The sequence below is a fragment of the Arachis ipaensis genome, chromosome B6, assembly GCF_059453495.1.
Source record: "Arachis ipaensis isolate K30076 ecotype BB chromosome B6, ASM5945349v1, whole genome shotgun sequence".
In the NCBI taxonomy this organism is placed as follows: domain Eukaryota; kingdom Viridiplantae; phylum Streptophyta; class Magnoliopsida; order Fabales; family Fabaceae; genus Arachis; species Arachis ipaensis.
Genome location: NC_142441.1, coordinates 121,270,014 through 121,297,925, shown reverse-complemented (window position 1 = coordinate 121,297,925; position 27,912 = coordinate 121,270,014). Strand labels below are relative to the sequence as shown.

The 27,912-nt window shown below is 34.3% G+C and overlaps 1 protein-coding gene across 1 annotated transcript; it reads right to left on the bottom strand.

Annotated features, from left to right (window-relative positions):
* Window positions 1-48: 48 nt before the first annotated feature.
* RIF10 (polyribonucleotide nucleotidyltransferase) lies at window positions 49-25,154 on the bottom strand. Its single transcript, XM_016306477.3, has 25 exons — window positions 24,644-25,154; window positions 23,405-23,473; window positions 22,695-22,801; window positions 22,563-22,605; window positions 22,183-22,266; window positions 21,475-21,539; window positions 20,957-21,113; window positions 19,616-19,672; window positions 18,436-18,549; window positions 17,029-17,295; window positions 16,209-16,280; window positions 15,071-15,184; window positions 9,599-9,691; window positions 8,333-8,511; window positions 5,762-5,945; window positions 5,499-5,546; window positions 4,590-4,662; window positions 3,688-3,761; window positions 3,460-3,567; window positions 3,270-3,364; window positions 2,730-2,793; window positions 2,232-2,285; window positions 2,089-2,130; window positions 904-1,432; window positions 49-498 (listed from the first exon to the last, which is right to left on the bottom strand). The coding sequence occupies exons 1-24, from the start codon at window positions 24,938-24,940 to the stop codon at window positions 1,025-1,027; spliced, it is 2,868 nt and encodes a 955-aa protein (XP_016161963.1). The 5' UTR covers window positions 24,941-25,154; the 3' UTR covers window positions 49-498; window positions 904-1,024.
* Window positions 25,155-27,912: the final 2,758 nt, after the last annotated feature.

Sequence of the window (27,912 nt, the reverse complement as noted above, 5' to 3'; positions counted from 1 at the left end):
CAATAAATAAGCTTTTAACTTCTTAAAAAAGTGTTCTCAAGGCAAAGGTTAAAAAACCCACTTTAATCACTCAAGAAACACTAGAAAAATACAACGGGGTTTACAATATAACTACTCCCCAATCCCTTGTACACTGTATAATGTGCTACAATTTACATCTGATACTTTCCAAAATCGGCTATAGGCTATAAGCCTATAACAGAAGGGGAGCATCATAGGAAATAATAAGTGACGGAAAAAACAAATTAAATTATGAACAGATTTAATACACATGTACCACTAGGAAAACAATTCCTATGGCATGCATATAATAACACAACAACAATAAAATACAAAATCTTGAGGCATTGCAGTGATACAGGGTAATACCAAAAGGTGCATAGGAGAGTAAGATTTTTCAGACTTTCACCCTACCAGCTTACGTAGAGTTAAGAGAGTCGGTCACATAGGTTCAAACATTCAAAGTATATGCCAAAAGTTCTTCGGTGCAAACGGAATCTGTATCAGCAGTGGCAAGTATTCAACATTATTATAAAGGTTGAACATAATTTTGGATTAGATAATTGCAATCATAACAGCAATTGATTAATAATATTCCTTTTTAATAAAAAAAAAAAAAAAAAAAAAAAGAGTTCAACTGCCAACCAGATAAAAATTCTCATTGCAAACCTAATTTCCTATCTCCCCACTCCCTACCACCCCCCCCCCCCCTCTCTCTTTTCCCACACCACCACCACCACAACCACGCACATCCATATATATAGAGAGAAAGAAAAGGGAAAAAGAGGAAAGAATGCAATTTTCCGTGGCAAAATAGCTAGTATTTACTTGAAACAAATCATTTGGGTATTTGCAAAAATATATAAATACATCAACTAGCAGAGTTATATTGGTTGTACATACCATTCATCTGCTGATTTATAAGAGCTTAGAGCCTCAGCTTGCCTGAGCATATGAAACCAATGGCTTTCCCCATAAGCATCACTATTATGTGTTTTCCTGGCAAATATTGCAGCTACTAAATTCATGCCTCTCCACTAACCAAACTATTTTCATCTTTGCCAGAGACACTACCAAATGCTTCATTGTTACTCCTCTTTACATCATCTTTGTTCGTGGAAGGCTTATCCTCGGAAGGGCTAACCAATTTCCTGATAAACTTTTTTGAGGGAATTACAGAATCGTCCTCTGCACTCCTTTTAGATGAGACTCTGACTTTGCCAATCTTATCCCTAGGCTGCTTACTCTTCCCTTCGGCTAAACCATCTTTTGCCAAGCTATTAACTTTTTTTGACGAACCCTTGTCAGTTGATTTTTGTAATTCTGCAGTATCTATGGGGAGTTCACTAGTAGGCTGACTATTTGAATTTTCTGATTCTGTAGCAGGAAGCATTGCTCGGTGGCTAAGTCGCAGATGTCCCTTATCATTTATCTACAGCACATGCTTAAAATCATTAGGTATTATAAATACAATTGAAGATGAAATAAATCTCTATAGAAAAGACATTTCTATATTAAATCAGAAAAGAAGGGACAGAATTAATAAAGTTCTATTCAGCACAACCAAAATATGTCTTTCATTAAAATTATCTGTTATTGCATATGCATATGGTCGGTACATATCAACTTTAATTGCAGCAGCTTCTAAGTTTTGACATAACCTTACTCTATGAGATCTAATGCAAACTATTTTGCACTATGTTGGGATTTGTGTGTTTATTCAAAGCAAGATGAATCGAGAAAATAGAAAAAATATTAAGTAACTCAGGATGGTAATGAAAAATCCAATTAATAAATGGTTAATATTTGACAAAAATTTGATTACTTATAGGTAAAAATACACTTACCTTGCTTTAGGTGTGGTAAAATTCAACCAAACTCTGCTCAACCTCTAAGAATATATGTTTACTACCCTGATATAGGTAATAACTAATAATACTACATTCAGTACCCTTATAATTCTAAAAAAGGTCATGAACCACACTTGTAAAGAGGAATAGATAAACCATCAAGATAAAAAGGCAGAAGATTCAAATTGAATTATAGATAATTTTGATCATCAGAGCTACAAAATGTAAAATAACACACCTCTATAAGCTTTACATCAATGCGGTCTCCCACTTGGAAAGCCTGGAGAAGAATATGTCAATATCATCCCACTGCTATTTTTAGCATGTAATAATATTAAATAAATAATTTCATTTTACGAAAAAAAAAAAGTAAACATTTACATCTTCTGGCTTGGCTAGCCAACCTGAACTAAGTTCACTAACATGGCACAGTCCCTGCATAAAATGAGAAGACATAAAGATTGGAATTTCAACCATTCGATAGAAGAATTACCTTTTTCATTCAGAACTTAAATTAAATGAAAATATTGAAGAACAAAAAGCATACTACTACTAACTACTACTACTATTATTATTGCAACCTGACATTACTAATTATTTCATGGTTCTAAAAACCGATTGCAAAAACCAGGTAAAAAAAACCACTAAAACCGGTCAGAAACTGATGAACCAGTCCAGTTTCTTTTATTGAAAAAAAGTAAAATTAAAAAAAAAAATCATTTTTAGTATATATATATATATGACTCAACATCGATTGAATTTTGGTTAAATCTTTGAACATTTAAACATCTAACTTTGCTAGTTCAATGACCAGTCTAGTTTTTAGAATCTTGAATTATCTAGAAGATAGGCTTTTGGCAACCAGGTGGAAGTATGTACCTCTCGTCCAGGTGCTATCTCTACAAAAGCTCCATATGGAACTATGGACTTAATTTCACAGTTCCTGAAGAAGACAAGAAAAGATAACTTTTTTTTATCAATAGTTTTGCCAATATAAAATTTATTATAGATAGAATATACTTTCTGAGGGAAAAAAAGGAGCACAAAAAAGAATAATAACGAATCCATCTCCTTTATATTATTTGTAGATGACACATATATCATGCTAACTCCATGGGGTAAACACCAGAAAGCCATATGAACAATACTTTCCAAATCCGATTCTCTGCTTTATGAATGGCACAAAGGAGAAGGAACCACCCTTTTCTTACCCCAAAACAATAAAAATAGCTTGTTGGATTAAGTATCCAATAAGTAATGTAAGAAGTTGAACCATATTAGTTCTTTGCAGATGTTTGAATAGATTACTTCCCAGCTGCTGCATATTTTTCTTTTTTAACTTCTAAATTAAACATCTTTAGTAAGTCAATGCAAGCAGCAGGCCAACATAACCAGAAGAATGAAGAGATATCTAATTACCTATATATATCACCAATAGTTGGAACCATTGTCAAACTACTAATCATCGCTTTAGACCTCTCCAAACAAGACAAATCTTTTGCAGTTATTTTCACCTGCAGAAGCCAAACAAGCATTATGCATAGTATTCCAGCAAGAAAGTAACCATATAATACATATATGTGTGAAAATATGCTGATTATCCTCATACAGTGCCATCATCTTCTGTATCAATAGCCTCTACTCCAGATTCTTCAATAATGCTCCTCACTTTTTTTCCACCAGAACCAATTATTAGATTTATTCTCTCAGGTTGGACCTATAAAACAATATAGGATGTGAGAAAGGAACATTGTATGCTGCAGGTCTTAATTTGAGGATAAGGTCTGTAAAATGCGACAGAGTGATGGGCAACACAGGGAAAAATGAGCAAACAGACCTTCATTATGTGAATTAATGGTGCGTGCTTGGAAAGACTTTTTGCTGGAGGGGGTGAGCATTTCATCATTTCCCCTAGATTAGGAAACAGTCAAATGAAAGAAGAGAGATAAGTAATCTGAAAATCCAAAAGATAATCTATTTGCTTTTTGAAAAGAAGTAACGGAAATCACAATGAAGCTTATATATATATGCAATTATTTTCTAACTCCTATTTGCAAGCCATTCTCGTAAGTCATAACACCTACAAATTCCCATTGATAAATGCCTTTGAATGTCTTTTCATAAAAAGCAAAAAGAAAAAGAAAAGGTAAAAAAGAAATCTGCATTTCAATGCCCAAGGAACCTAAGCTGATATCATCCTCAACTGAGTTTACATATCGTGTTGCAGAGTAGCATACAACATAAATTTCCCCAGGGATATGTTAGTTTGGGGAGTACGAATGAGGTAGAAACTTTCGTTAATGGAGTTCGATGTCTAAATTTGCATATGTAGCTCATCCATGAAAATGTCCACTCTATTTTTATCCCCCAACCATACATACGCCTAATGGTTTCTTTTTCTTGGATTTTGAGAGTAGTACTCACTCAACATCATTTTAGCTGCATTTGGATTATGAATGCATTATTAAACCCAATGAACTATTTTACCTCTAACAACTAAATCCAAGTTCTAATTTCTCTCAACATACTCAGATCTAACTCTTACAAAATGCTAAACCACTCAATATGGACTATACAGTCAGTAAAAGACTGCCATAATTAAAATGACTTTATTAACAGTTGCACCAAACATTTTAACAAATCAATGTTACAAAAGAAAGTGGCACCCGAAGTTTAACAAATCATAATTAAAACGACTTTATTCACTGACAGCAAGTCTTAGTTTTTTTTAGGTTTTACCAAGTATATGCTTCCTGCCCTCTCTAGCCTGTAGGAGTGCCTCTCTCATGATGGGCAAAGTAATTCCTCCTACCTGTGACATTGACGGATTAACAACTAAATTAATGTATTTATGTACCTATCTAGAAATAGGAAGGGAAAACAAACATAAAACACGACTAGATGTACATTGAATAATAAATGCTTCAGGTTTATTTCCAAGAAAAAAAAAGATGTACATTGAATAATGGGTAAAGCACTAAATTGGTCCCCTACGTTTGGACGTAATCCTGTTTTGGTCCTTAAGGTTTAAAGTGTCCTATTTGAATCCAAAAAAGTTTCATTTAGCTTCAATGTAGTCCCACAATGAGGTCAAAGTTAAATAATTAACGAAATATCCTACATAACAGCAGTATAAGAACAAGATCGATAATATGGAGAACAAGTAGAAGCTCTAGAGGCACAAAATCAACCGTGGATGCATCAATATATTTATTTATCATTCTCTTTAGTTCTATAAAAAATATTTCATTTAAATGGTAAGAAAAATAATAAATAAATATATTGATGCATTCACGGTTGATTTTGTGCTTGTGGAGCTTGTACTTGTTCTCCAAATTATCGATCTTGTTCTTATACTGCTATTAAGACAACTTTGACCTCACGGTGGGACTACATTGAAACTAAATGAAACTTTTTTGGATTCAAAAAGGACACTTTAAACCTTAAGGATCAAAACAGGATTACGCCCAAACGTAGGGGACCAATTTAGTACTTTACCCTCGAATAATAAATGCTTCAGGTTTATTTTCTAGGGAAAAAAATACCTTAAACCCCAAAAATATGAATAAAAAAACTTTAAATCCCAAATGAGGGGGAAAATGAAATAACTATCAAGATGTTAGAATTAAAATTTTCATAGTATTCCACCTTAATGTCCATCTGAAATGCAGTTATACCATCTTCGTTTCCAGCAACCTGCATTATGTCATAGTCAATACATTTTTAGCTTATGTATCATGTCGATTAGATTCCTTTTTTTATAGAAAGACTTCATTGACTGAGATAGAAGTATAATTGTAACAAAAATGGAACCGGAAATAGATAAACCCCCAGAACTCTTAAGAAGCACCTATTCATCCAAGTAAAAAAGAGAAAATAAGCATAAAAAATTCAACTCTGTGACTTGAAACCTTGAAATCCATATCTCCGGAAGCATCTTCAGATCCAGTTATGTCGGACAGAATCAGTGGAGTTCCATCACCACCAAATTCCTTGGTGTCCAGTACCAAACCCATGGCAATGCCAGCAATAGAGCACTTAATAGGAACCCCAGCATCTTGCAATGCTAAGCAACCCCCACAGACAGAAGCCATGCTACAGAAATACAAATTGAAATTAAATGTAAAAACTATAAAGAATCCATGTTTTTAATAGGTTACTTTAAAACCCATGTGACCTTTTTCTTTAAATACGAAAGAAAAATGGTACAAGTTGGGAGGATATGAGATGCTACGTACAAAAGCCAAAACTAACAAGAGAAGAGTTTGCAACCAATGCAGCACAGGTTTTGAATCTATCAACACGTGTGGGAGGAAAAGTCATACAAAAAGATCATGAACTTTACACCAAAGATTTAGATTTTTGGTATTCTCTTTTTGTACATAAATATACAGCACTTGACCCAACAATATTGTGTTTTTAACCAGTGGCCATAGGTTACTGATTTTATATATTTTGTTTTTCACATAGTAAAAGAAAATTATTAGAACAGAAGAGACTATATAAAAGAAGATAAGCCATCCTTGTATAGGTGCAAAAGGCATAGTTAGGACATAAAATGCCTAGCTATGTAAGAATGCATGCCAATCCTTTTAAATATCAGCTAAAGGAATCCCATTAAACAGAACATGTACTGAGCAGTTAGCACCAAAAAGAAGCCATAAAAGAAAACCATATCCCAAATGAAATCAATACTCAAAAAGAATCATTGCAAGTACTAGAATTCTTTTCCAACCAGGTGCACTAGAGCACTGCAAAAACTGCAGACTTCTCATAGAATCTTTGTTCTTTTACATGAGATAAAAACTCTGAACTTGAGAAGAAACTGATACAAGTCATAGAGCAAACCAACAATTCCTCAAAGATACCAAAAAGATTATTCAACAGATATCTTGCCACGGGACAAGATGGGACCTAAAAGCATTAACATCTACACTCAAGCATCAATGCAAACCACAAAACCCACAAAAAAATAACATAACTCCTCCACAAAATAGAATGCAACCTAGGGTGATTTGGACCATATAACAATGCCCACCACTAACCTTTCCCTTCGATATTTAGCAAAGACAATTTAGAAAAAAAATACCATGAATAGAATCCTTCATGCAGACCTAGTATCCCAAATTACCGATAAAGTGCATACTCCATGAAAAACTGAATCTTATAAGCATAAAAATTATGCATTATAATTTATTATAATTTATATTTGAATACCATAACATGCAATTAATTAAACTTTTGGGTAGGAGATATATCTCTTTAGTGTTTCCTTGTATTTTCTTTGCATAATTACCGTATCCATGTTTTTTGTTGTACAAGATTCTTCCTTTTCTTGGGATTTCCACATTTTTGTAACCTAAAGAGTCCCCTGAATTAGGGGAAGTTTTGGCCTTTTGGGTCCCCTTGATATTGCTTCTTTCTCTTCAAACCCCAATAAAAGGTTATGGTCTCTCTATCTGGTTTTGTTCAACTGCTAATATTATTTCCAAATCCTAAATCATAAAAACCTATACAATATCTTTCCACGTTGATAAACCTATTTGGAAGTCTAAAGCTCCCTCTAAAGTCAAATTGTGCTCAACAGAATTAACACCAATGACAGAGAGATTCAAAGGCCACATAAGGTTATTTCCCCTCATGTGCGTGTTATGTTTGGGGAGAATTCAGAATCAATTTCACATCTGTTTTTGCACTGTACACTGGCTAATGAAATTCCTATTTTCAGTATCTTTGGTTATTCTTGGGCATGCCCTGAGACTTTGGATCAGTTTCCTTGACTAGTTTTGGGAGCAAGAAAGAGGCAAAATTGTTGTGGCGTTGTGTTGTATATGCCACTATCTAGAGGATTTGGCTGGAGCCCAATTCTCATACATTCAACGACAAACATTTAGGCAAGCAAGCTTGATGAGATAGAATTAGGCATTTAGCCTCTTTGGTAATAGCATAAGCAAGTATAATGAAGAAGAGTTTAGAAGAGTCAGTTAGTTAGAATCCTCTGCCAGCTAAGATAGACAGCTGCAGCTAGTTACAGGCTACAGCAGTCACAACTAACTCATGTGAAAAGGCTGTTATGACTTTGTACTAGCTTGCACAACAAGCTACAACCTCTCTATATAAACACAGTTCTGCTACTGTGATTTAGTAATGAAATCAAATTCTAAATTCAGAGTTATCACTCCAAATTCTCTGAACTCTCTGAACTTTCCTTTCTCTATTATGGTATCCAGAGCTTAAAAAGTTCAAAAGCATGAATCCAGTTTTTTTCTCATGAGCATTTTAAAGTCTTTTCCTCTCTAACATATTGAGAGATTGGAAGGCTAACTCTACAGATAGCTTTTGTTTTAGTTGTCTTTTGCTCTTGTATGGAGGTTATCTTATCCTTCATTTGCTTGTATTATTCTTCTCCATGTTAATTGAGTTCTTTTATCCCCCAAAAGAGTAAAATAAAATAGAAAGAAAATGAAAAGATAAAATCTCACCTTGATGAGCCATTGCTTTCTGTGATAGTACTCTCAACACGTATAGTGTAAGGGAAATCATCCTCTGGAGGCAAAATTGGTTCAAGTGATCTCTCTGCAAGCATCCCGTGTCCAATTTCTCTTCTACTTGGTGCACCAATTCGGCCAACTTCCCCAACACTTGAAGGAGGAAATGAATACTGCAAATTTTAATCGAGGTACTAAGACCAAATTGCACTCTGAACATTCTGAAAACTTTTAAAAGCAATATATATACTTAAGATTAAGATTCCAAACTTTCTTTAACACGCACACACACACATTCACATATTTATAAATAAGCAAGCAAAACATGTATTAAAAACAAATTATCCCAATGATCACCCAACTAAATATGGATTAGTTTAGACTGGATTTTGAGCAAAATTATAATCTTGTGAGTCATTTAGTACATAAATCAAATGAAAAATGTCAAACAATATTGAACTGACAGTAACAAAATTTCATTACATGTAAAACAACCATAAAAATAATGATTTTTCCTTAATCAAAGATATTTACCAAAGATTAAAATCTCATTAATAGAAGCAACGAATTCTGATAAAGTATGTGATAGGAATCTAGTATCAGATGAAGAAGAAAGTGGAATCATCTGTCTGTATTACTCAGAAGGAGAATAAAAGTTGCCAGGTATTAGAGACCCAGCTGCTCTACCAAGTTCCAATTCCAAAACTGAGATAAGATATTGCCCTTGATATCTCTCCCCTTCCTTCTATAGCCATCCACTTCCCTCCCAAACCTAGACATTCTCTCACCCTATTAGTTACAAAACCCATCCCAAACTACACTTAATTACAATTAAGCCCCTTTGACACCAGTCTACTTTCTAACCTTACTCAGGAAATGGGTGAAAGTAATACTAATATTTGGGGTCCTAACTGTTTGTTAGGGGCTTTAGTAGTAGTACTTGACCTAATTACTAAGGGCACAATAAGTTACTGTACTAGACGAACATCTTAATATAATACCATAGTATAGCATTAATTGTTCTATAATATTTTCCCTAAATTTTTCTCTTACTTTCTTCCTCTCCTTTCATTTAGTGTAAGATTAACAACCAAGCACTGAGCATTATTATTCTAGGCATTATTCTCTTATTTCCTTCCTCTCCTTTGGACTTGTGCCAGCCAGTCCATATACTCCATTTGAGTACTTCAAACTTTCTCACAGTAGATGAAAACCACAAAATTGCAAGAGAAGATAAAAATATTCATGTTACGAAGAGACCTGAAGATAGAACCTCTTGTATTCTTCAACATCTATAAGATTGTCTATTCTTTGCGCCATTTGCTTATCTCCAAGAGTAACAACAGCGACTGACTGTCCAACAGACAACGAATAAGTTAGAAAGTAGCAGCAAAGAATAAGAATATATATATTTTTGGCATAGGGGGGATACAAGATGCCATATCACTCAACTGATAAGATGCAAATATACAATTATACATATCAAGAAACTCAATAAAGTAACCTAACAAGAAACTGTTGTCAATTTGTCATAATAATGAGATATACATAGCACAACAATTTGCCGAAATAGGGCATCCAAAAGATTGTATATGTTGACATGATTGAGAATAAAATTAAATGGAAAAGGTGTATTTCTACTAAATATAAGCCTCTTATGGAAACAAAGTCATGATAAGTGTGCCTAACACCCATTGAAGAACAAACTGGATAACTAAATTTCTTCCTGATGTAGCTGTTTTTGTTTCAATAAAACCGTCTTTAGTAATCTCACGAGAAGAAAGCAAAGTGTGTCTATATATATATATATTTTGTGTGTGTGTGTGTCACCGAAAAATAATTTTTATTCGTGTAATGTTTTAAAAAACCAACTATTGGATTAGAAGCTTATATGTTATAGATCCTACAACAACAACAAAGTGTGTGTTTGGATTGTGGTTTGTCAAACTGGAGTTTGAATAAAAGTTATTTTATAGAATTGATTTTGCGTAGAAGTAAGTTTGTGTCAACATAATTTATGTTTGGCAACTCTTTACCAAAATTGATTTTGATAAAATAAATATTGTTTGGATAATATTAGTTAAAATCACTTTTAGATAGATAATTACTTAAAAGAACATGCCATTAAATTATAATGTTATTTTTTTATACATGTTTAATTTTCTTTTTTATACTTTTTTCTTATATATTTTTTATATAGTATATTTTTAATACTCTTAGTACTTTTTTTAGTACGTTATAATTTTTAACTATTATTATTATTATTTATGGTTAATTTTTTGTTTAATTTATTTTACCTAATGGGATCAATAAATTCTATTATAGAAAGATAATAATAAATATAATACACAAAATTATAACTATAAAAATATATAATGTCAAATAAAAAAATTAATAAAAAAATATAAATAATAAATAATAAAAAAAGAGTTCATATAGAGAGAGAAATAATAAAAATTTTATAAATAATGCAATAACATGTATAAAGGATAAAATTGGCAAAAAAAAAAAAAAAAATATTGAAGGTAGTGGCTAAAAGCACGTTAGTGCAACGGAGAAGCTAGAAATTATTGCTTCTTGTAAACATGGTTTTATGAACAAAATCACTTCTGCTTTTGTAGAAAAGAAAATTAGCCAAACAAAAAATTGAAGCTTTCAAGAAGTTCTAACTTGTTTTTTCCCTTCAAACATGGTTACCAAACACACCCAAAGCCTTATTCACTAGGTGGAGTCAGCTACATGGATCAAAAGACATCATTGTGCCTTCATACTCATCTTTTGCCACCCAACACTCCGCCACTCGACCAGTCCACTTGAATCTTATGGTTTACATCCTCCTCGATTTCTCCATTATCCTATTTAATACACCCAAAATACTTAAATCTCTTTTCTTGTTGTAGGGTGCTTTCTCCGATTTTCACTTCTATATTAGTGTTTTCCCTCTTCGTGCTGAACTTAGATTTCATATATTCCATCTTACTATGGTTAATGCGTAAACCATTCACCTCTAAAGCTTCTCTTTACAAATCTAGCTTCTGATTTATATCTTCCCTTGATTTTCCAACAAGGACATATTAACAAGAAGCATGCACCATTGTACGGTTTCTTGGATATGCTCAGTAAGCCCTTCCAAAACCAATCTGATAAGATATGGGTTTAGAGATGACACTTGGTGTAGTCCTACAGTGGAAAATTCCTCTATCATACCAACTTAAGTCTTCACACTAGTTGAAGTCTTATCATACATGTCTTTAATCGCATGAATATATGAAAAAACATTTTTCAAAACTTTCCACAAGACCACTATTGGTACCCTATCATATGTCTTTTTTTCCAAAACAATAACACCATATGTAGATCTTTCTTGTTACTTAGTACCTCTCCATCATTCTTCTTAACAAGTATATAGTCTCAATGATGGATCTGCCCATCATAAAACCAAGCTGATTCTTTGAAACCTATGTCTCCTGTTTCAACCTCCATACTATCACCCTCTCTCATAACCTAATGGTATTACTAATGAGCTTGATCCCTTTGTAGTTTCCATAATTTTGTCTGTCCCTCTTATTTTTGTAGATAGGAACCAAGATATTATTCCTCCACTCATTTGGCATCTTAGAATTTAAAATCTCATTGAAAAGTTTGGTTAACCAACCAGCACATTTTCCTCCTAAACCTTTCCAAAACTCCATCAGAATATTTATTGGGCCTGCTACCATGTCATTCTTCATCCGCTTTAGAACCTTGTTTACTTCAAAATCTCAAATTCTTCAATAATAATTGAAGTTTTGGTCTTCCTTTGTGTATAACCATCCAGAGCATGAAAGAATCTCCTGTCCCTCATTAAATAACTAGTGAAAGTAACTATTCCATCTTTCATCGATGCTCGTCTCTGCCCAAAACCTCACCAGTTTTGTCCTTAATGCCTTAACTCGATCCAAATATTTCGTCCTTCTTTCTTGACTCTTCACTAAATTATATGTTTCTTTCCCCTTGCTTTGCACCCAAAGACTAATAAAGACCATCATATACTATCATTCTCGCTTCGCTTATTGCCACATTTGTCTTCTTCTTAGTCATCTTATATTTTTCCTAAATTTTTCCATTACGGCATAAAAAACACTATTTAAAGCATTCCCTCGTTATATTTACTTTCTCTTATATGGTTGTATCCCACCGTCATGACTTGTCTCTTGCTTGATACCTTTAGTTTCACCAAAACTTTCTTGTCACCCTTTTGATAACTTGTCATATCACTGCACATCTCATCTGCACTTTTATTTTCGTCCCACCTTGCTTCTTCTACTCGGCTTGGAAAGTTTATTTGTTTGTCACCTTTCATCCACCATCACCTGACCCTCGAGTTCCAGTCCTGATGCCTTCTCCTCACCTTTCCCTCAATGCGAAAATCCATAACAATCATCCTATGTTATGTGGTCAAACTCTCTCCTCCAAAATGATTTTGCTGTTAGTGTGAAATTTCCATTCAACTCTCCTTAACAAAAAAAGAAATCGATTTGAAAGCTTGTTACACCACTCTTGCAAGTTATAGAGTGTTCGTCTCGCTTCTTAAAGCAAGTATTTGCGATAAGAAGTTAAAGATAAGTCCAAGATGGTTTTACTGTCGGTATTGACAACCCAAAAACCAAGATGCCCATGGATTCCTTTGTATCCACGACATATCCGTTGGAAGTCTCCACCCAAAAATACCTTATCTCCCAATGGTAGGTCCTGGATTAAACATTCTAGATCTTCCAAAAGCCTTATGGTGTTCTTCCGAACCCCACTTGTAGTGCATAGACGCTAATCACATAAAAAGCCACTCCTTCCACAAGTTTTAATGCGATGATCTGATCGTCCACCCTTTCAACATCTACCATATCCTTCTTCCACTGCTTATCCACCATAATACCTACCCCAATTCTATTCTTCACCTTTCATATATACCAAAGCTTAAACCCGGGTTTAGCCAACTTCTTTTCCTCACCCCGCCCAATTCGTTTCTTGCAGGCACATTATGTTAATCATTCTCCTTGTCATAGTATCCACTACTTCCATAGATTTTCCTGTAAATGTGCCTACATTCCATGTCTCAAACTGCAACTTTTGTTGCCTTTATCCTTACCTTATATCTTATAGATCCATCTCAAGCAAACTTCATATCAATCCAAATCGTTTATTATACCTTTACATACATGAAAATAGGCGTAATATACCTGTTCAAAATATACATGAGCAAAAGGTTCTTCAATTACATGCTTATTGATGTTCGATTTCAATAAAATTTGGTAAAGAGATATATATATATATATATATATATATATATATATATATATATATATATATATTCCAAAAAGACTGCTTGTGGACAACAAATGACAATTTCTACACCCTACAATACAATTATGCTCATATGTCCTGATCCTAAACACAACATTGTTAATAGATTTCGTTCTCTTTAAAATAACACCAGAACTTTAGGCACCGTTTGGTTAGTGGGTGTGTCTGACATGCCCACCGTTTGATTGTTGAGACATAAATTATTGAAGGACATGGTAGTACACAGTGACACACAATAAACATGTATTTTGTGTGTCTCTAAAATGCTGAGACATATTTCATGGTGGACACAGTTTTTTGGACATTTTTACCCATATTATCTTGTGATATCTCCAAATTTACCCTCTCTCTCTCTCTCTCAACATCACTCCTTCTTCACTTTCACAAATCCTCTTCTCTCTCAACACTACTCCCTTGTTCTTACAAATATGCTGCCTCTTCTTCACTTTTAATTACTCCCACTACTTGCTACTTGTTACTCTCTCTCTCTCTCTTTACACCTTCACCTTGGTGCTTCTCACTTCACTCTCACTTGCAGATCTGGACTTTCTCCATGTGGAAGATGTCACCGCCATCATTCCTCACAGAGGAGACACCACCTCTTCCATAACTTCCTCCTTTTTGTTTGTTTTCATTTTCATTATTTTTTAATAAAAATTTAGATTTGGGTTTTGTTGCTTCTATATTTAGATTGTTGAAGGTATTGGCATTGGTTTGTGCCAACTTTGAAGGGAGAGATCAATAAGGCAGAGATGGTGGTGGTGGTGGGTGTGGTGGTGTTGTTGCTGCAATATTGACATCTTAGTTTAATTGTGATTAGTGTGTTCTGTTGTGTATTAGTTACCGAACGCAATTGAAAATTTTGGGTATTGTTATGTCTATGTCTCTTTATGTATTTGTGTCTATGTCTCATGTGCTTCCACCCATTAACCAAACACAGCCTTATTGATCAATCCTGTTCTCATTCAGGTATCCCATTTTCCTTAATCAAGCATACCATAACCATTGACTTCTCTCATTCCCAATAAGAAGAGTGTTATTCTCTTCCTTCATTGCCCTTGTTGGTCATGTGAGGCAGCCCACTTTACCCTTGCCTCAAATGACAAGGGTTACTAATTTGCACCATCCAAGGAAGAAAATGTCAGAGACGATCTGACATAATGTAAACAAAGGAACGCAGTTATATGCTCCAATCATTTTCTTATATCCAAAATACATTTGGATATATATACAACCTCAAAATTTTAGTCCAAGATAAAATGATAACTAGTCAAAAATTGCACATAAGACAAACAAGAAAAACAATGAAGAAAAAAAAAAACAGGATAGAATGGGACACATGACTGACAAAGCAAAATTTTGTATATAAAACTGATGTCTCGACTCTCAAACCTGTGTTTCGCCTCTTGTAAAAAGAGCACTTCCATGTGCTCTAGGTAGTAGCCCACACCTTGCATTGATTGGACGTATTCCATTTGGTGTTCGCCCATCACTCCGTCTTCCCCCCTGTCACATGCACAGAAAATAAATCACCAAAGATGGATACCTTCTGTTTGCTAACCCACCATGCATTGCAAAATGCAAACTAATAAGTCTAGCAAATTTATCCAAAATTCTAGACAGTCAACATAAACTTAATTAACAAAAATAGTTATATCAATTTGTCACAGACTCACTCAACTCAAAAGATTAAGCTACCAAAAGGAGGCACATGAAGGGTGTTAGTGTGTATGCCCAAAATTAGTTGCTAAAAGCTTTTCTTTTTTTTTTCTTTTTTTTTTGTGTACTATCATAGGAACTACTTGTATGATTGTATCTCAATTGAATCAGATCAATGGTTGGTAGTGAGCTATGGAAGTCCAAAGCACATGTATACTTAAGTCAATCTGGCTTTTCGACTATGATGTAAAGGTGGTCAAATGAACAGTTAATCTTGGATTATGTTAACTCAGAGGCAAAGCTTCAACACATAATCCAGGAATAAAATTCGGATATGCTCCCAGATTCTCTCTTACTTTCTTTCACTTCCTCCAGGTTTCGGTCACTTTGTTTCCCAGTTGGATAGTAACAATGATGAACAAGTATTAAGACACTATCAGAGCCTATATAGGTCTTCTCCAACTAGAACTAAAAAAGGATAGCACATCTAAATAATTAACAGTGTGGAATGGAATAACCATGCAAGGAGTTCAATGTTCACCAGTTGTTGAGAACAGTAACTGCCTGAACACTCTCGGGATAATAGTTGTTCTATTTGAGCTTTCACAAACACTTAACTGAATGTGTTAAACACTTCTACTCAACTATCCCTACATTTTGTTTGGTTTAAAATTATCCACTTTCCAGTTAAAAGGTCTCCCGCTATTATTTGTTTCTTTTTTTTTTCCCTAAACATTGATGATTAGACAGTATTACCAAGACAGAAAATAAATGCACTTACCTAACAATGTTTAGATATTATATTATCTTTTATTTTTATCCTTTCTTGGGTATGTAGTCATCTTAACTATTTTATTACAATTGTTCATACCTCTACAATGCGCTTCCTCAAAAACTTGGATGAAACTTCTTTAAATACCAACTTTACATCTACCTCAGCAAACTGTAACAGAAACAATAGATATATGTTAAAAAGAAAAGAAATTAATTCATCAAAATATCAATACAAGATGGCAGGGCATTGTCTCTACATCAGTCAAGAAATCCAAAGACGAGTGAGAAAGCAAAAATGTAAACATTTAAAATACAAGAAAATGAATCCAAAAGATAAAAACTTCCGCTGCAAGGGAAGTAGAAAATATGAGCTACCAGTTTAAGAACATTCTTTGCTTAATTCGGTTGTTGGGTAATGGTAGGGGAATACGAGATGTTAGCAAGAGAAGAAAGAATAGATCAAAACAACCATTTGAAGAGAACCAGAAGAAGACATCTAAATATTGCTAGCAGAATACTGACAGACCAAGAATTAAGACTGGCTCATTTCTCTGAGAAAATTATGATTGCACAGAATCAAGTGCATCCGTATGAAGGGTATGCTTGTGCATCCTCCTAGAAGAGACTTTACCATAATGCATGACAAGTCAACTGGTTCTCAACAAAATAAAAGTAGATATCCTTTCTCATCACCCACAAACCAAACATCATGTTCTGGTCTTTCCATTCCTTAGAAAACAAAGTAAAAGATTTCACTGAGAAAGATTATGCAGAACAGTAATCCTCCAATAGCCAAGAGAGAGAGAGAGAGAGAGAGAGAGTACACAGAATATAAACATATGCAGAAAGAGCACTGAGCCTAAGATCCCAATAGTCCAAAAAACTGCTAACGTTAGAAGTATAACAGTAGTACTTACCAAACGAGTTGGTCTGGGTGAAGTTGGCTTTATATGAACATCACCTTCATCAACTTCACCATCAACAATCACTTCCTCATCTTCATCCTCCTCCTCAAGAATCTCCGCGATAGTTTCAGCATTACTCCTTAATGTTGGGTCATTACTGACAAACCCATTTTCTGTAAGTATCTTCAGAACCTTGTCTTCTAATGCTGAAATGGCTTTCCTTCTTGGTATTTTGTTTCTAATTTGAAGAACTTTTAGCAACTCATCACCAGCAATTTCCTACACATTACCAAAATCTTATGTTTCTATCCTGATTATCAATTAAAAACATTCAAATGTCAAATAATGAGTATCAAGAACTTTGTTCTATGTTTCAGATATTAGCATCTATTTTAATATGCCAAAAAAAAAACCTTCAAAATTTAAGGGTAAATGATCGAAATACCATCAAACCAGAAATGTTTTATGAAACGGATTATTGGACAGTAAAAGGTGAACAAGAATACAAGCTTAGTGTGTCCAGATGAGGATGCTTCGGGGGATAATTGGCCATACTTGAATATACAGAATAAAGAACGACAACATGAAAAAAAAGTCGGAGTGGCATCTATTGTTGAAAAGATGACATAATCTTGTCTTAGGCGGTTTTGACATGTTGGGAGAAGACCAGTGGAAAGAGACAAAAGGAGACCTAAGAAAACTCTCAGTGCAGTGGTCAAGAGAGCCTAAATTGGCTTACTTTAGACATCGTTAGATCCATGTGGCTGACTCCTCCTATTGGGAAAAAACTTTGTTGTTGTAGCATCTATCTTCAATAATGCATGCACCTTTTGGCACTTCTCACCTAAATGTATTAAAAGGCCCTTGGCACCTTAAGAGTGCCATATGCATATGCCATACTCCATTGGTCTTGAAATAGATACCAGTTTTGCTACGTATTAGTGCTTTATAATTCATATTATATTATTTAGATATAAAATTAATGTTAATCATATAGTTGTTGAAAGGGCCTCCTATCTAATCCTCCATCCCCACCTAAATCCTATAATTTCATTATGCTCCTTTTAGCCCTTGTAATTTCTAGGTTTAGCTGAGATCAATCTGTTTTCTCTCAGCATTCTTTGTAGCTCGGATTTATTTCCTTTGGCTTGCTACTCTTTGGTTGCTGTTTGTCTTTGTTTTAATTGTCTACTTGGATTATCTTAGTCAGACCATGTTCATCACATGACCAAAGAGTATCAAACTTTAAGTCCTATTACCACCTTGTTCGAACAATAGAAACATACTGCAAGTAACATGGGAAAAGATTAGGAGCAAATAGCACCTTGCACAAGTTTATGTATTTACCAATTGGAGCTAATTAAAATATTTGTTATTAAAGAAACAAAAGAAACTGACTCAGCATTGCAAAGGGCATACTTCAACATATTTATAAAGCTCAGGAGGAGGTAGCTTGATTGCGTCAAACATCTTTGGTTTCCCACACTTCTTAACCAAAGCTTCTACTTCCTTACAGATTGCTCGCACTGCATCCTGATATTAGACAAAAAGACAAATTAGGCAATAGGCACTGGTAACTACAAAATAGACATGTTTCGTTTGTTTTTTTTTTTTTATATTGTTTTAAAGAAAAAAATTAAAAGATATAGCTGAGGAAAGATGTACAAAAAAGATTGGAGTATATGAGAGCCTCAACAAAGGAAAACAGAAAGCAGGAGAGGGGAATAAAAAAGGTACAGAAACTTCAATAAAACTGGCCATCATTGAAATAGCTGTCCACTCCCTTTGCATGTATGAAACCTTTAGCTCATAAATAGGCCATGCAGTGATCACCGTAGAGATAATAAAAAATGGCTAGATCATATAACAAATTTTCCAGTCATGTGCCATCAATTAAGATGCAATCATCCATTCCAACCACACTCCTCAAAGAAGGCAAAGGACAATATAGATGACAACATCATCAAAATGAAAGCATATTAATCCTGCTATAACAAAAACTAAATGCCTTGGGGGAACTTCCTCCCTCTTGTAATGAATTTCCCTTTTCAGTGTCCATTTCAAATGCAAAACAGCATGATTACCCAAGAAAAAAATGGATTGAATGTCATCATGATATAAACAGGTCAATCCAGAAACGAAAGGTAGATTTAATTTGTATTCCTTCTCTAAGATAGAAATACAGAGACATAGAGACGGATATTTTCTATCCTTGGTTTTAGGGAGTACAAAAAATACATGAATTTTCTGCCTTTGAGACAGAAAAATTGTGTCTTTGTCCTTGTCTCCACAACCAACCAAGTATTTGTGTCTACTATCTCTGTATTTTTGTCTCAGATGTAGTATCCAAACACAGCCTAAGATAATAATGTTACTAATATTGGTACATTAATGAAACAGAATATTTTTACAGACCAAAACCTTATGTGAAGACAATTAATCTTCCATGATCTCTTAGGAAGCTAAATTGACATATGCTCTATGAAGCACAGGCAATATGTTATGCATCACACTCATATGACCACAGGGGAAGAAGAAAATTTATCAAATATTCTAATGATCAATGAGCATCTCTACATACTAATGGAAGTTAAACAACCTGACCAACTTCTACAGCTTTAAGTAACTTCTCTTCTGGAAGCAAATTGCTATAGCCCTGCAATAAAAATCCATACCAGTTCAGCAAACATAGAAGTACAACCAAAAGAGTTTCAAGATTCACAAATATTACATTCTCAATAGTTTGATTAATTGAGCATCATTCTTACTTAGACACTAATGCAGAATCTTCCATATTTTCCTTAACATGACTGAAATTATGACCATTAGTTATTTTTTGAAGAGAAAAAAAAAATGGAAAACTATGAGGTTATAGCGGATGGCGTTGCAACAAATGGCGGATATATTTAAAAAAAAAAGTATAAATTGTATACAAATAAAAATAATAAAATAATCTACAAAATATAATAAACTAATATGAAACTATCTATCCATATTATAACAACCAATATTAAAGATTAAAACTAATATCAAATTGACATAAATAATAATATTAATATAAACTAAGCAGCAGCAGAAGCAAATCGAAGGTTTAGAATGGAAACAAAAAATTGGGGGCGGGAATAGGAAAAAAAGAGGGGGATTAAATTTTTGGGGGGGGGGGGACTTAAAGGGTTCAAATATACAGAAGAAAAGGAAGCTGCTTAGAGAAGCAGATTCATGAACAACGTTCAATGTTGTCGTCTTCCTCTGCAAGTGATGGTGCCATTGTCATCAATGTTCGGTGCCTCCATTGCTTCGTCGTCATGGTCTTCCTCTGCAGAACAGCAGGGACGCTGTCAATGGTGATGCTGTCAGCAACGCAAGTCTTTTTGTCTCCCCAAGCAGCAGAGAGGGAGAGTAAACAACAGAGAGTAGAGAGGGTGTGAAGAGGCAGAATACAAGAGCCAGAGAAGGATTGTCTTATACATGTTAGGTTTAGGCTTATTAAAATGATCAAAAGACCCTCTAATTTTTTTTTATTAAAAAACAAAAAAGAAAACAAAAAGAGCCACCATTTCTGCCTTACATGTATCGGACCGCCATGGAGCAACTGCCAATGCAGCCACCATTTGCCCAAGGGCATTTCCGCAACACTACGCGCTTAAGTTGGTGGTTAGCCCAGAATCCAGAAACCACCACACCATGGCCACAATTTAAAAACACTGGTCCACAAGCCAATTTCTTATATTTATTTGGTAATTGTCTCTTTGAAGTTAACAGTGACACTGGTATTTATTTATTAAAGTAACTCCCTAAAAAGGGGAAAATGGAACATGGAAATCTTCTAGCTTCTTCCCGAAAAAAGTGGTCATTTATATTTCTTCTTACAAGAACGCATGCACTGTTGTCATGTCCCTAATATGTAACTTTTACAAGGAAAATGGTAATGATTTCATACCTCAATCATCAATATTGCACTATCTGTTCCAGCCAGCACAAGGTCCAACTCAGACGTTTCCATCTCCTCGGTTGTAGGATTTACTATATACTTATCACCAACAAGGCCAACTCGAACTCCAGCAACTACTTCTGATACTGGAACTTCTGAAAGTGCACTGCAGAAATTAAATTATTATGATTAATGATGAATGCTTAAAAGCATATTTCAGACAGTATCATGCATGTTGCTAAAATAACTCAAATCTAATAGATATGTGTCTGCACATGTGTTTCTATACAGAGCACCATGCAGGCATGCACATGTGCTTCATTTTGACATCCTTCATCAGATATTATCATCTTGTCCTCCTTCCACTTGGACTTGTTTCCACTTTTTAATGAATTATCGTTTCTATTTTGGGATAACAAATGTCAAGGGTGAGGGCATTCTTCTTTAATATTTTAGAATGACAAGCATAGCATCATGCATGTGGCTTAGATGCCTTAGGTTGGCAGCAAATAAAATACTAAACTTACACTGCTATACCAGCGGCAGTGACCGCCAAGGAATCAGGGGAATGCAATCCGTCATAGCTTAAAACCTAGAAGCATAAATTGCATTAGACAATAGCATGTGAAAATTTCCACAAGTAAGGAACATACAGACTGCCACTTTATCCACATTAACCAAAGTACAATACCTCAATCATTTAAATTAGTACAGCAGAGGAATAAAATAAACCATGTTAAAATGTAAACCAACAGGGTGCTGGCTAGGGTTTGTAGTATTCACAGCACCAGCCATTGCATTAGTAGTAACTAAACAGTTTTTATTATTTGCAACTTATAATATTCAGTAGCATAAACAAGGAAAGCCAAGGAAGGTGATAGACAAATACTGTATCGTTTTACAAATATAGAACATCAATGACAGCAAAGCATTTTTTCACAAGGTACAGCCAATTACAATGAACAAATGTCACAAAAATTGTATAATTATTGTAAAATATCATGTCTTGCGATTATAATATTATATCTACTTCTAAAAGAAATGAGGTATTAACGTTGTTCCTTTAAATTCTGCATCTCTTTAGATATTTTTGTTTGAAAACTAAAATATTTGTATTTAAATCATGATTAAATTAATTATCCGATTCAATGAAATTGAACTATCATGTCATGAACTAAAATTAGGAGAAGAACTGAAACGGAGACATAATTGCTGATGAAGGGAAAGGCCCATACCCAAGACAGTATTTGAGTTTCATGGTAGAAGCCCTTAGGCATTGTAGGACGAAGAGGCCTATCTATCAATCTACAAGTAAGAACCTGAAAGCAAAAAGTGATCATCTAAAAATAAGTAACATAATTTAAAAGAAAAGGGGAAAAAATTGCAGACAGAACATTTAAATAAGGTATCTTCTTTTGTACAGAAACTTAAGCTTTGGCCAAGTGACTGAAAGTCTGAAACTTGGCAGAGAGATTATCATAAGCAAGGGTGAATATCAAGATCAAAGGCCGAAACAAAATTGGCAAAACAAGTCACGTGTCACAATCATAAATAAGCACCCAAAACCGAGATTAATAATTGGCAACTACAAAGTTAACGATCAGTAAAGTAGCACCTCATGATCCTTTGCCTTTCCTTCTCGCTTGAAGAACCCTCCACTGAAACAATTAACCTCCAAAAAACCATTACATGCATGAAGCAGCAAGGAATCAAGCGAATAGTAATACAATGGAAATCTCTGACATACCTAGTGCGACCAGCTGCTGAAAAACGCTCTTGATAATTCACAGAAAGAGGAAAAAAATCAGATGGCTCACTAGCAGCATCATCCAAACATATAGAAGTATACACAATCTGCAGAACCCAGCCAAAAAAAAAATAAAAAAAACAAACAAACACAAAGCAAAAGAGTAAATTGCAATTTCTCACACATAATTTACCATGTGTTATCCTAAAGCACGGTAAAATTTAAGTTTTTTCATCCATAAATAGAATGCTAACAATAGACACCGAAGAAAGCAACAGCTGCAGTATATGAGTGGCATCAGGCATTCATCTATCATTTGAATTTCGGTACATATTGACGGCACAATCATGAGCAATTTTTCACAATTACCATACTCACCATCTCAAAATGAAGAACAAAATAAATATATTCAATGTTCCAATTGTGGCTAAATATTTCATACCAACAAATGCCAGTAAATTATTTATTTTTTCCATAAATAGTAGTTTTCTTTTCCTAACACAAGCACGAAATCAACTTACAGAATCTAACCTCTATTTTTTAAAAGAAAAATGGAAAAACTTACAATGTTGAGGAACCTCAAAAAACAACAAACCTTGCAGTGGAAAAGCTACTCTTTATTACAAAAGAAGAGCAGACACAATTTTGATCCATATGAAAATGTTCACAATCATGGACAAAGAAAGTAACTGCCAAAATATGGAACTTACTGTCTCGCCATCTGTAACTGTAACTGACGCACTGGCTTGTCTTCCTATATGACCAGTCTCAACCAAAATCTGTAGAACTTAACATGTCAATGAAAACTAGTACTGAGTATACCTCTTTAACTCAACAAAGATACTTTTGCCACAACCACAATACACAGATACAACAATATTGTAAAATAAAAAAGTTATGAAAAGTTATAATTTGGAGGATAGAATAAAAGGAATCTCTGAATCTCATACCACAGGCTTAAAGTGTCAAAGAATAAAAAATACTTTGCCACCAAAATATTTAAAATTAAAAAAAATAACAATTTAAGACCTTTGTTTCCCTTTCTTTTCTTTTTTTTCATTTGATAAAAGAAGAATTTCATTAAGATGAGAAGGATAATACAAGATAGAGGATAAGAGAGTTCCTCTATGCAAAAGCAAAACAAACAATTTAAAATTCAGTAGCTAAGATTAAAATATTTAAGAATGTATAAAGCATATTAACCAAATCAGTAGTTGCGCAGTGATTGAAGAATTCAAGATATGGTGAGAATTGGATTAGGGAGGGAAATCACATGAAGCAGAGAGCCAGCCAACAAAAACATTGAAAAATGTTCAACAAAGAATGAGACCAATGCATAAATCCTCCCAACCAAATTTAAGAGTCACTCTCCACTCAAATCAAAGGTTAGACATAGACCAAAAAGAGAATTCAAATGGCATGCACCGTGCATGAGTACATTAGCCTTTATAATTGCATCCCAATTAATCTGACGAAACAAACATTTACTTTGATCACTCTATGCCATAGTGAACAAACCTCCAAGTAAACCAGCGATAAAATTTCGCTAGAAGGATCATGTATTCACTAAAACAATTGCCAAACCTAAGGCGCCTCCTCCTTCTCGGTTCTCAGGATCACAAGAAGAGTGGAAAATGAGAAAAATCCTTAAGAGTGCTTAATTACAGCATGATTCTATTAGCATAGATTTATGTTTGTATGAACCAACTTCTCTTTGCTGTATTACTCCACATACCAACTTAGTAGGGACACTATAGCAGAACTCAACTACACTCTAACACGATCCTTCTTAAATTTTGCCACTTTCAATCATAATAAATAGTTCATGAAATTCTTAACCAGGCTATAATAACACCAAACTTCACACACTATCAAAAAAAATTGAAACAAAAAAAAAATAAGAATAAGAATAAGGATAACAGTAAATTAATAATAATATCCAAACTCACATGTCTATCGCCAACAGGAATCTTCACGGAGTACGGTTGCGGCGCAATGTGGGTGGCGCCATCGCTGTTCTTATCGTCCGACGGTTCCGTGGAAGCTCTGACAGCAAAGCCGTTACGGTTGTTGTTGCCGGAGAACAGGAGGGAGAGAGAGCGGGAGCGGCATTTTCCTTCCTTAGCAAAGCCAAAGTGAGGTCGGAAAGGGAGGAACAAGCAAGGAGGCTGAGAACGGCGGTGTTGGTGGTGGTGGTGGAGCGTGGCTCCACCATGGAAGGTGTTAGTGCTAGGGCATGCTAACATCCTCCTGCCTCTTCTTTTTCTTCCTCGCAGGATTTACACTTTTCGAATTTGCTAGCAAGTTGGAGCTTCTTCTTCTGGTTTCAGAAGAGCGGGTGAGTGGTGAGTGTGGGCGAGAAGAGAATAGAGGGAAGACGAGCAACCATTATCCGTTTTTTCTTCTTTTTTTTTGTTTTTGGTACTGAGGACGCACGCTACGATGTGGGTTTTTACGTATATTCCGAGTCCATACTCACCGTTCTTCTGGGAATGGGCCTTATTTGGGCCGGTACAGTGTTAAGAAAATGCGTGTGTAAATGTTAGAGTGATTATCCAACTCAATTCCGGATCATTACCCCAAAACATAACCACGACCTTGACCAAAAAAAAAAAAACCCGTCAAATCAGCCTTATACCGTGACTATGTGAGATAAAAAATGTTATTTGGACACTAATTTTAACTACCAATTCCATCTACCGTATAGAAATATAATAAAATAGTGCATACGGATACGAATACGGTAAATAACATGACTCGTCTGGAAAATAGAACTCACCCAGTTTCTTCGTCGCGCCACTTCTCTCCTCTTCTTCGATCGCATGATTTCTTTTCTTCTCGGTGCAGCGGTTCACTCTCCCCCTTTTCGATCGCACCACTGCACCTTATTTCTTATTTTCTTCTCTTTTCCACAAAGCGCTTCACTTTATTCTTCGATTGCCACATTGCTCCTCATTCTTCACTTTCTTCTCTTTTTCACGCAGCGCTTTACTCTACTCTTCTTAGCGCTGTTAACTTTTCTCTTCTCAGCGAGTTTGAATGCATTACGTGGATTTATTTTGGTTTTTTTTATCTTAGAATTTTAATTCTATTTTTATTGGCCAGATTAGAAAAGTTGCTGTTTATTGAAGTAAAGTCAGAATTCAATGGATTCCACAAACTCGAATGAGATTTGTGCTGTGTTTAATTCATATATTGTTAATTTTTTTATTCTTGATTTGATTTTAAGTGTTTTTTATTTGTTAATTATGAGGATTTTGATTTTTCATCCTAAACTGTTGTCAGTAATCAAACACCTTTCAACTTGTTTTTAAGTGTTTGATTATCTATGTTTTAGGTTGTTTCAAGGATAGGAACGTTATTCTCCTATATAGAAGATTATGAAACTTTTTATACCAATTATACAAAGAGAGTTGGCTTTTCATAGAATCTAAGAACTACTAAGTGGGATCAAAATAGACAGATTACATACTAAATTTTGGTATGTTCTAAAGCTGGTTATCGAAGATCAGAAATTGATCCACTAAAAAAGGCAAATTCAACTTTCGAGCAAAATTATAAAGTTAGGATAATTGAGAAAAGGGATAAGAAGTTAAAATATGTGTTAACCTCTGTGAATATGCAGCATAACCATGTTGTTAGTCCTGTCATGGCAAAGACTTTGAAAAAGAATACGAAACTAAGCTTGCATTCCAAATGGATAGCTGAGATCAATGATGAAGCTGGTGTTACAATGAAAAATACCTATCAGAGTTTAGCAACTACTGCTGGTGGCCATGACAAATTGACTTTTACTAAAAAAGTCTTCAGAATCATATAGCAAAAAGTGTCAGAGTCATACAAGAGGACGGAAAATGTACAATTATTAATGCAGTATTTTTATAAGATGCAGCAATAAAATTGTAACTTCTTTTATGAAGTTAAATTGGATGAGCAACATAGCATAGAGCATGTTTTTTGGGTCGATACTAGAAGTCCTGTTGCTTATGGGCACTTTAGTGACGTTGTAAGATTTGATACGACGTACCAAACAAATAGGTACAACATTACAATTATATATTTCAAGTTAATTATATGCACTCTTATTTTTGTAGGTGTTTGATGTATAGGGATAGGTAAAATAAAATGCATTTGCTGCTACTATAATTGGATTCTCAATTTTGATTATAGATATAATATGCCTTTTGCCTCATTTGTTGGGATTAACCACCATGGTCAATCAGTACTACTTGATTGTGCTCTTCTTTTATGCAAAGAAGAGAGCTTTTTTATTTAGTTATTTGATTGTTGGATGTAATGTATGGGTGGCAAGCCGCTTATTGGTATATTGACATATCAATGCAAAGCTATGCGAAATGCGATTGAAAAATCCTTGTCGATGTATCGATGGTGCATTTGGCATATCTTGAAGAAAATTCCAAAAAAATTAGGAGCATACAAACAATCTAAAGATATTAGTGTTGAGATAAGACATATTGTGTGGGAGTCTAGGTCTATTGAGATATTTGAGAGCTTTTGGATTGATTTTTTCAATAGATTCAATTTGTATGATAATAATTGATTAGCAGGTATTTTATAAGTTTGATTATCTTATATCTGCTGTTTGATTATTTATCTTTTATTAGTCAATATGCCTTACAAGTTTGATTATGCATAATTTATATTTTCAGGTTTGTATGAAGAACGTGACAAGTGGGTCCGACAATAATTTTTGGGCAAGCATGAGTAGCACTCAAAAGAGTAAAAGCATGCATGCATTTATGAGGAACTATCTAACCTCAAAGTGCAATTTGTAACAATTTGTAATGCAATATGACGCTTGTTTTGCAAATAAAACCCAAAAAAATATGAATTGGATGTTGTTACTTTCGATACCATTATTTCTTGTGCTACTATCTCTCCTGTTGAGAAATAATTTTAAAAGGAATATATTCATTGAATGTTTAGTGGATTTCAAAAGGAATTTAGGACAAAGGCTAATTGCATTACAACAAAAAAGTACGAAGAAGAATATATTGTCACTTACAAGGTTATAGAAAAGATTGAGTACGATGATAAGATGTTTGATTCTATGTATGAGATATTGTTTAATTCATCAACTTCAGATATTTGTTGTCAATGTCATCTTTTTTAGTAAAAGGGAATGTTATGCTGCCATAGCCTTTTTGTCCTTGGTATTGAAAAAGTGAAAAAATTATTAGACAAGTACATCCTTAAT

Coding starts and splice junctions, on each gene's coding strand:
- RIF10 (XM_016306477.3), bottom strand. CDS start 24,940: ATGTTAGCATGCCCTAGCACTAACACCTTCCATGGTGGAGCCACGCTC. Junction 22,606..22,694: donor TCAGCAGCTGGTCGCACTAG/GTATGTCAGAGA, acceptor TAATTGTTTCAG/TGGAGGGTTCTTCAAGCGAG. Junction 17,296..18,435: donor AGCTTTATAAATATGTTGAA/GTATGCCCTTTG, acceptor GGTAATGTGTAG/GAAATTGCTGGTGATGAGTT.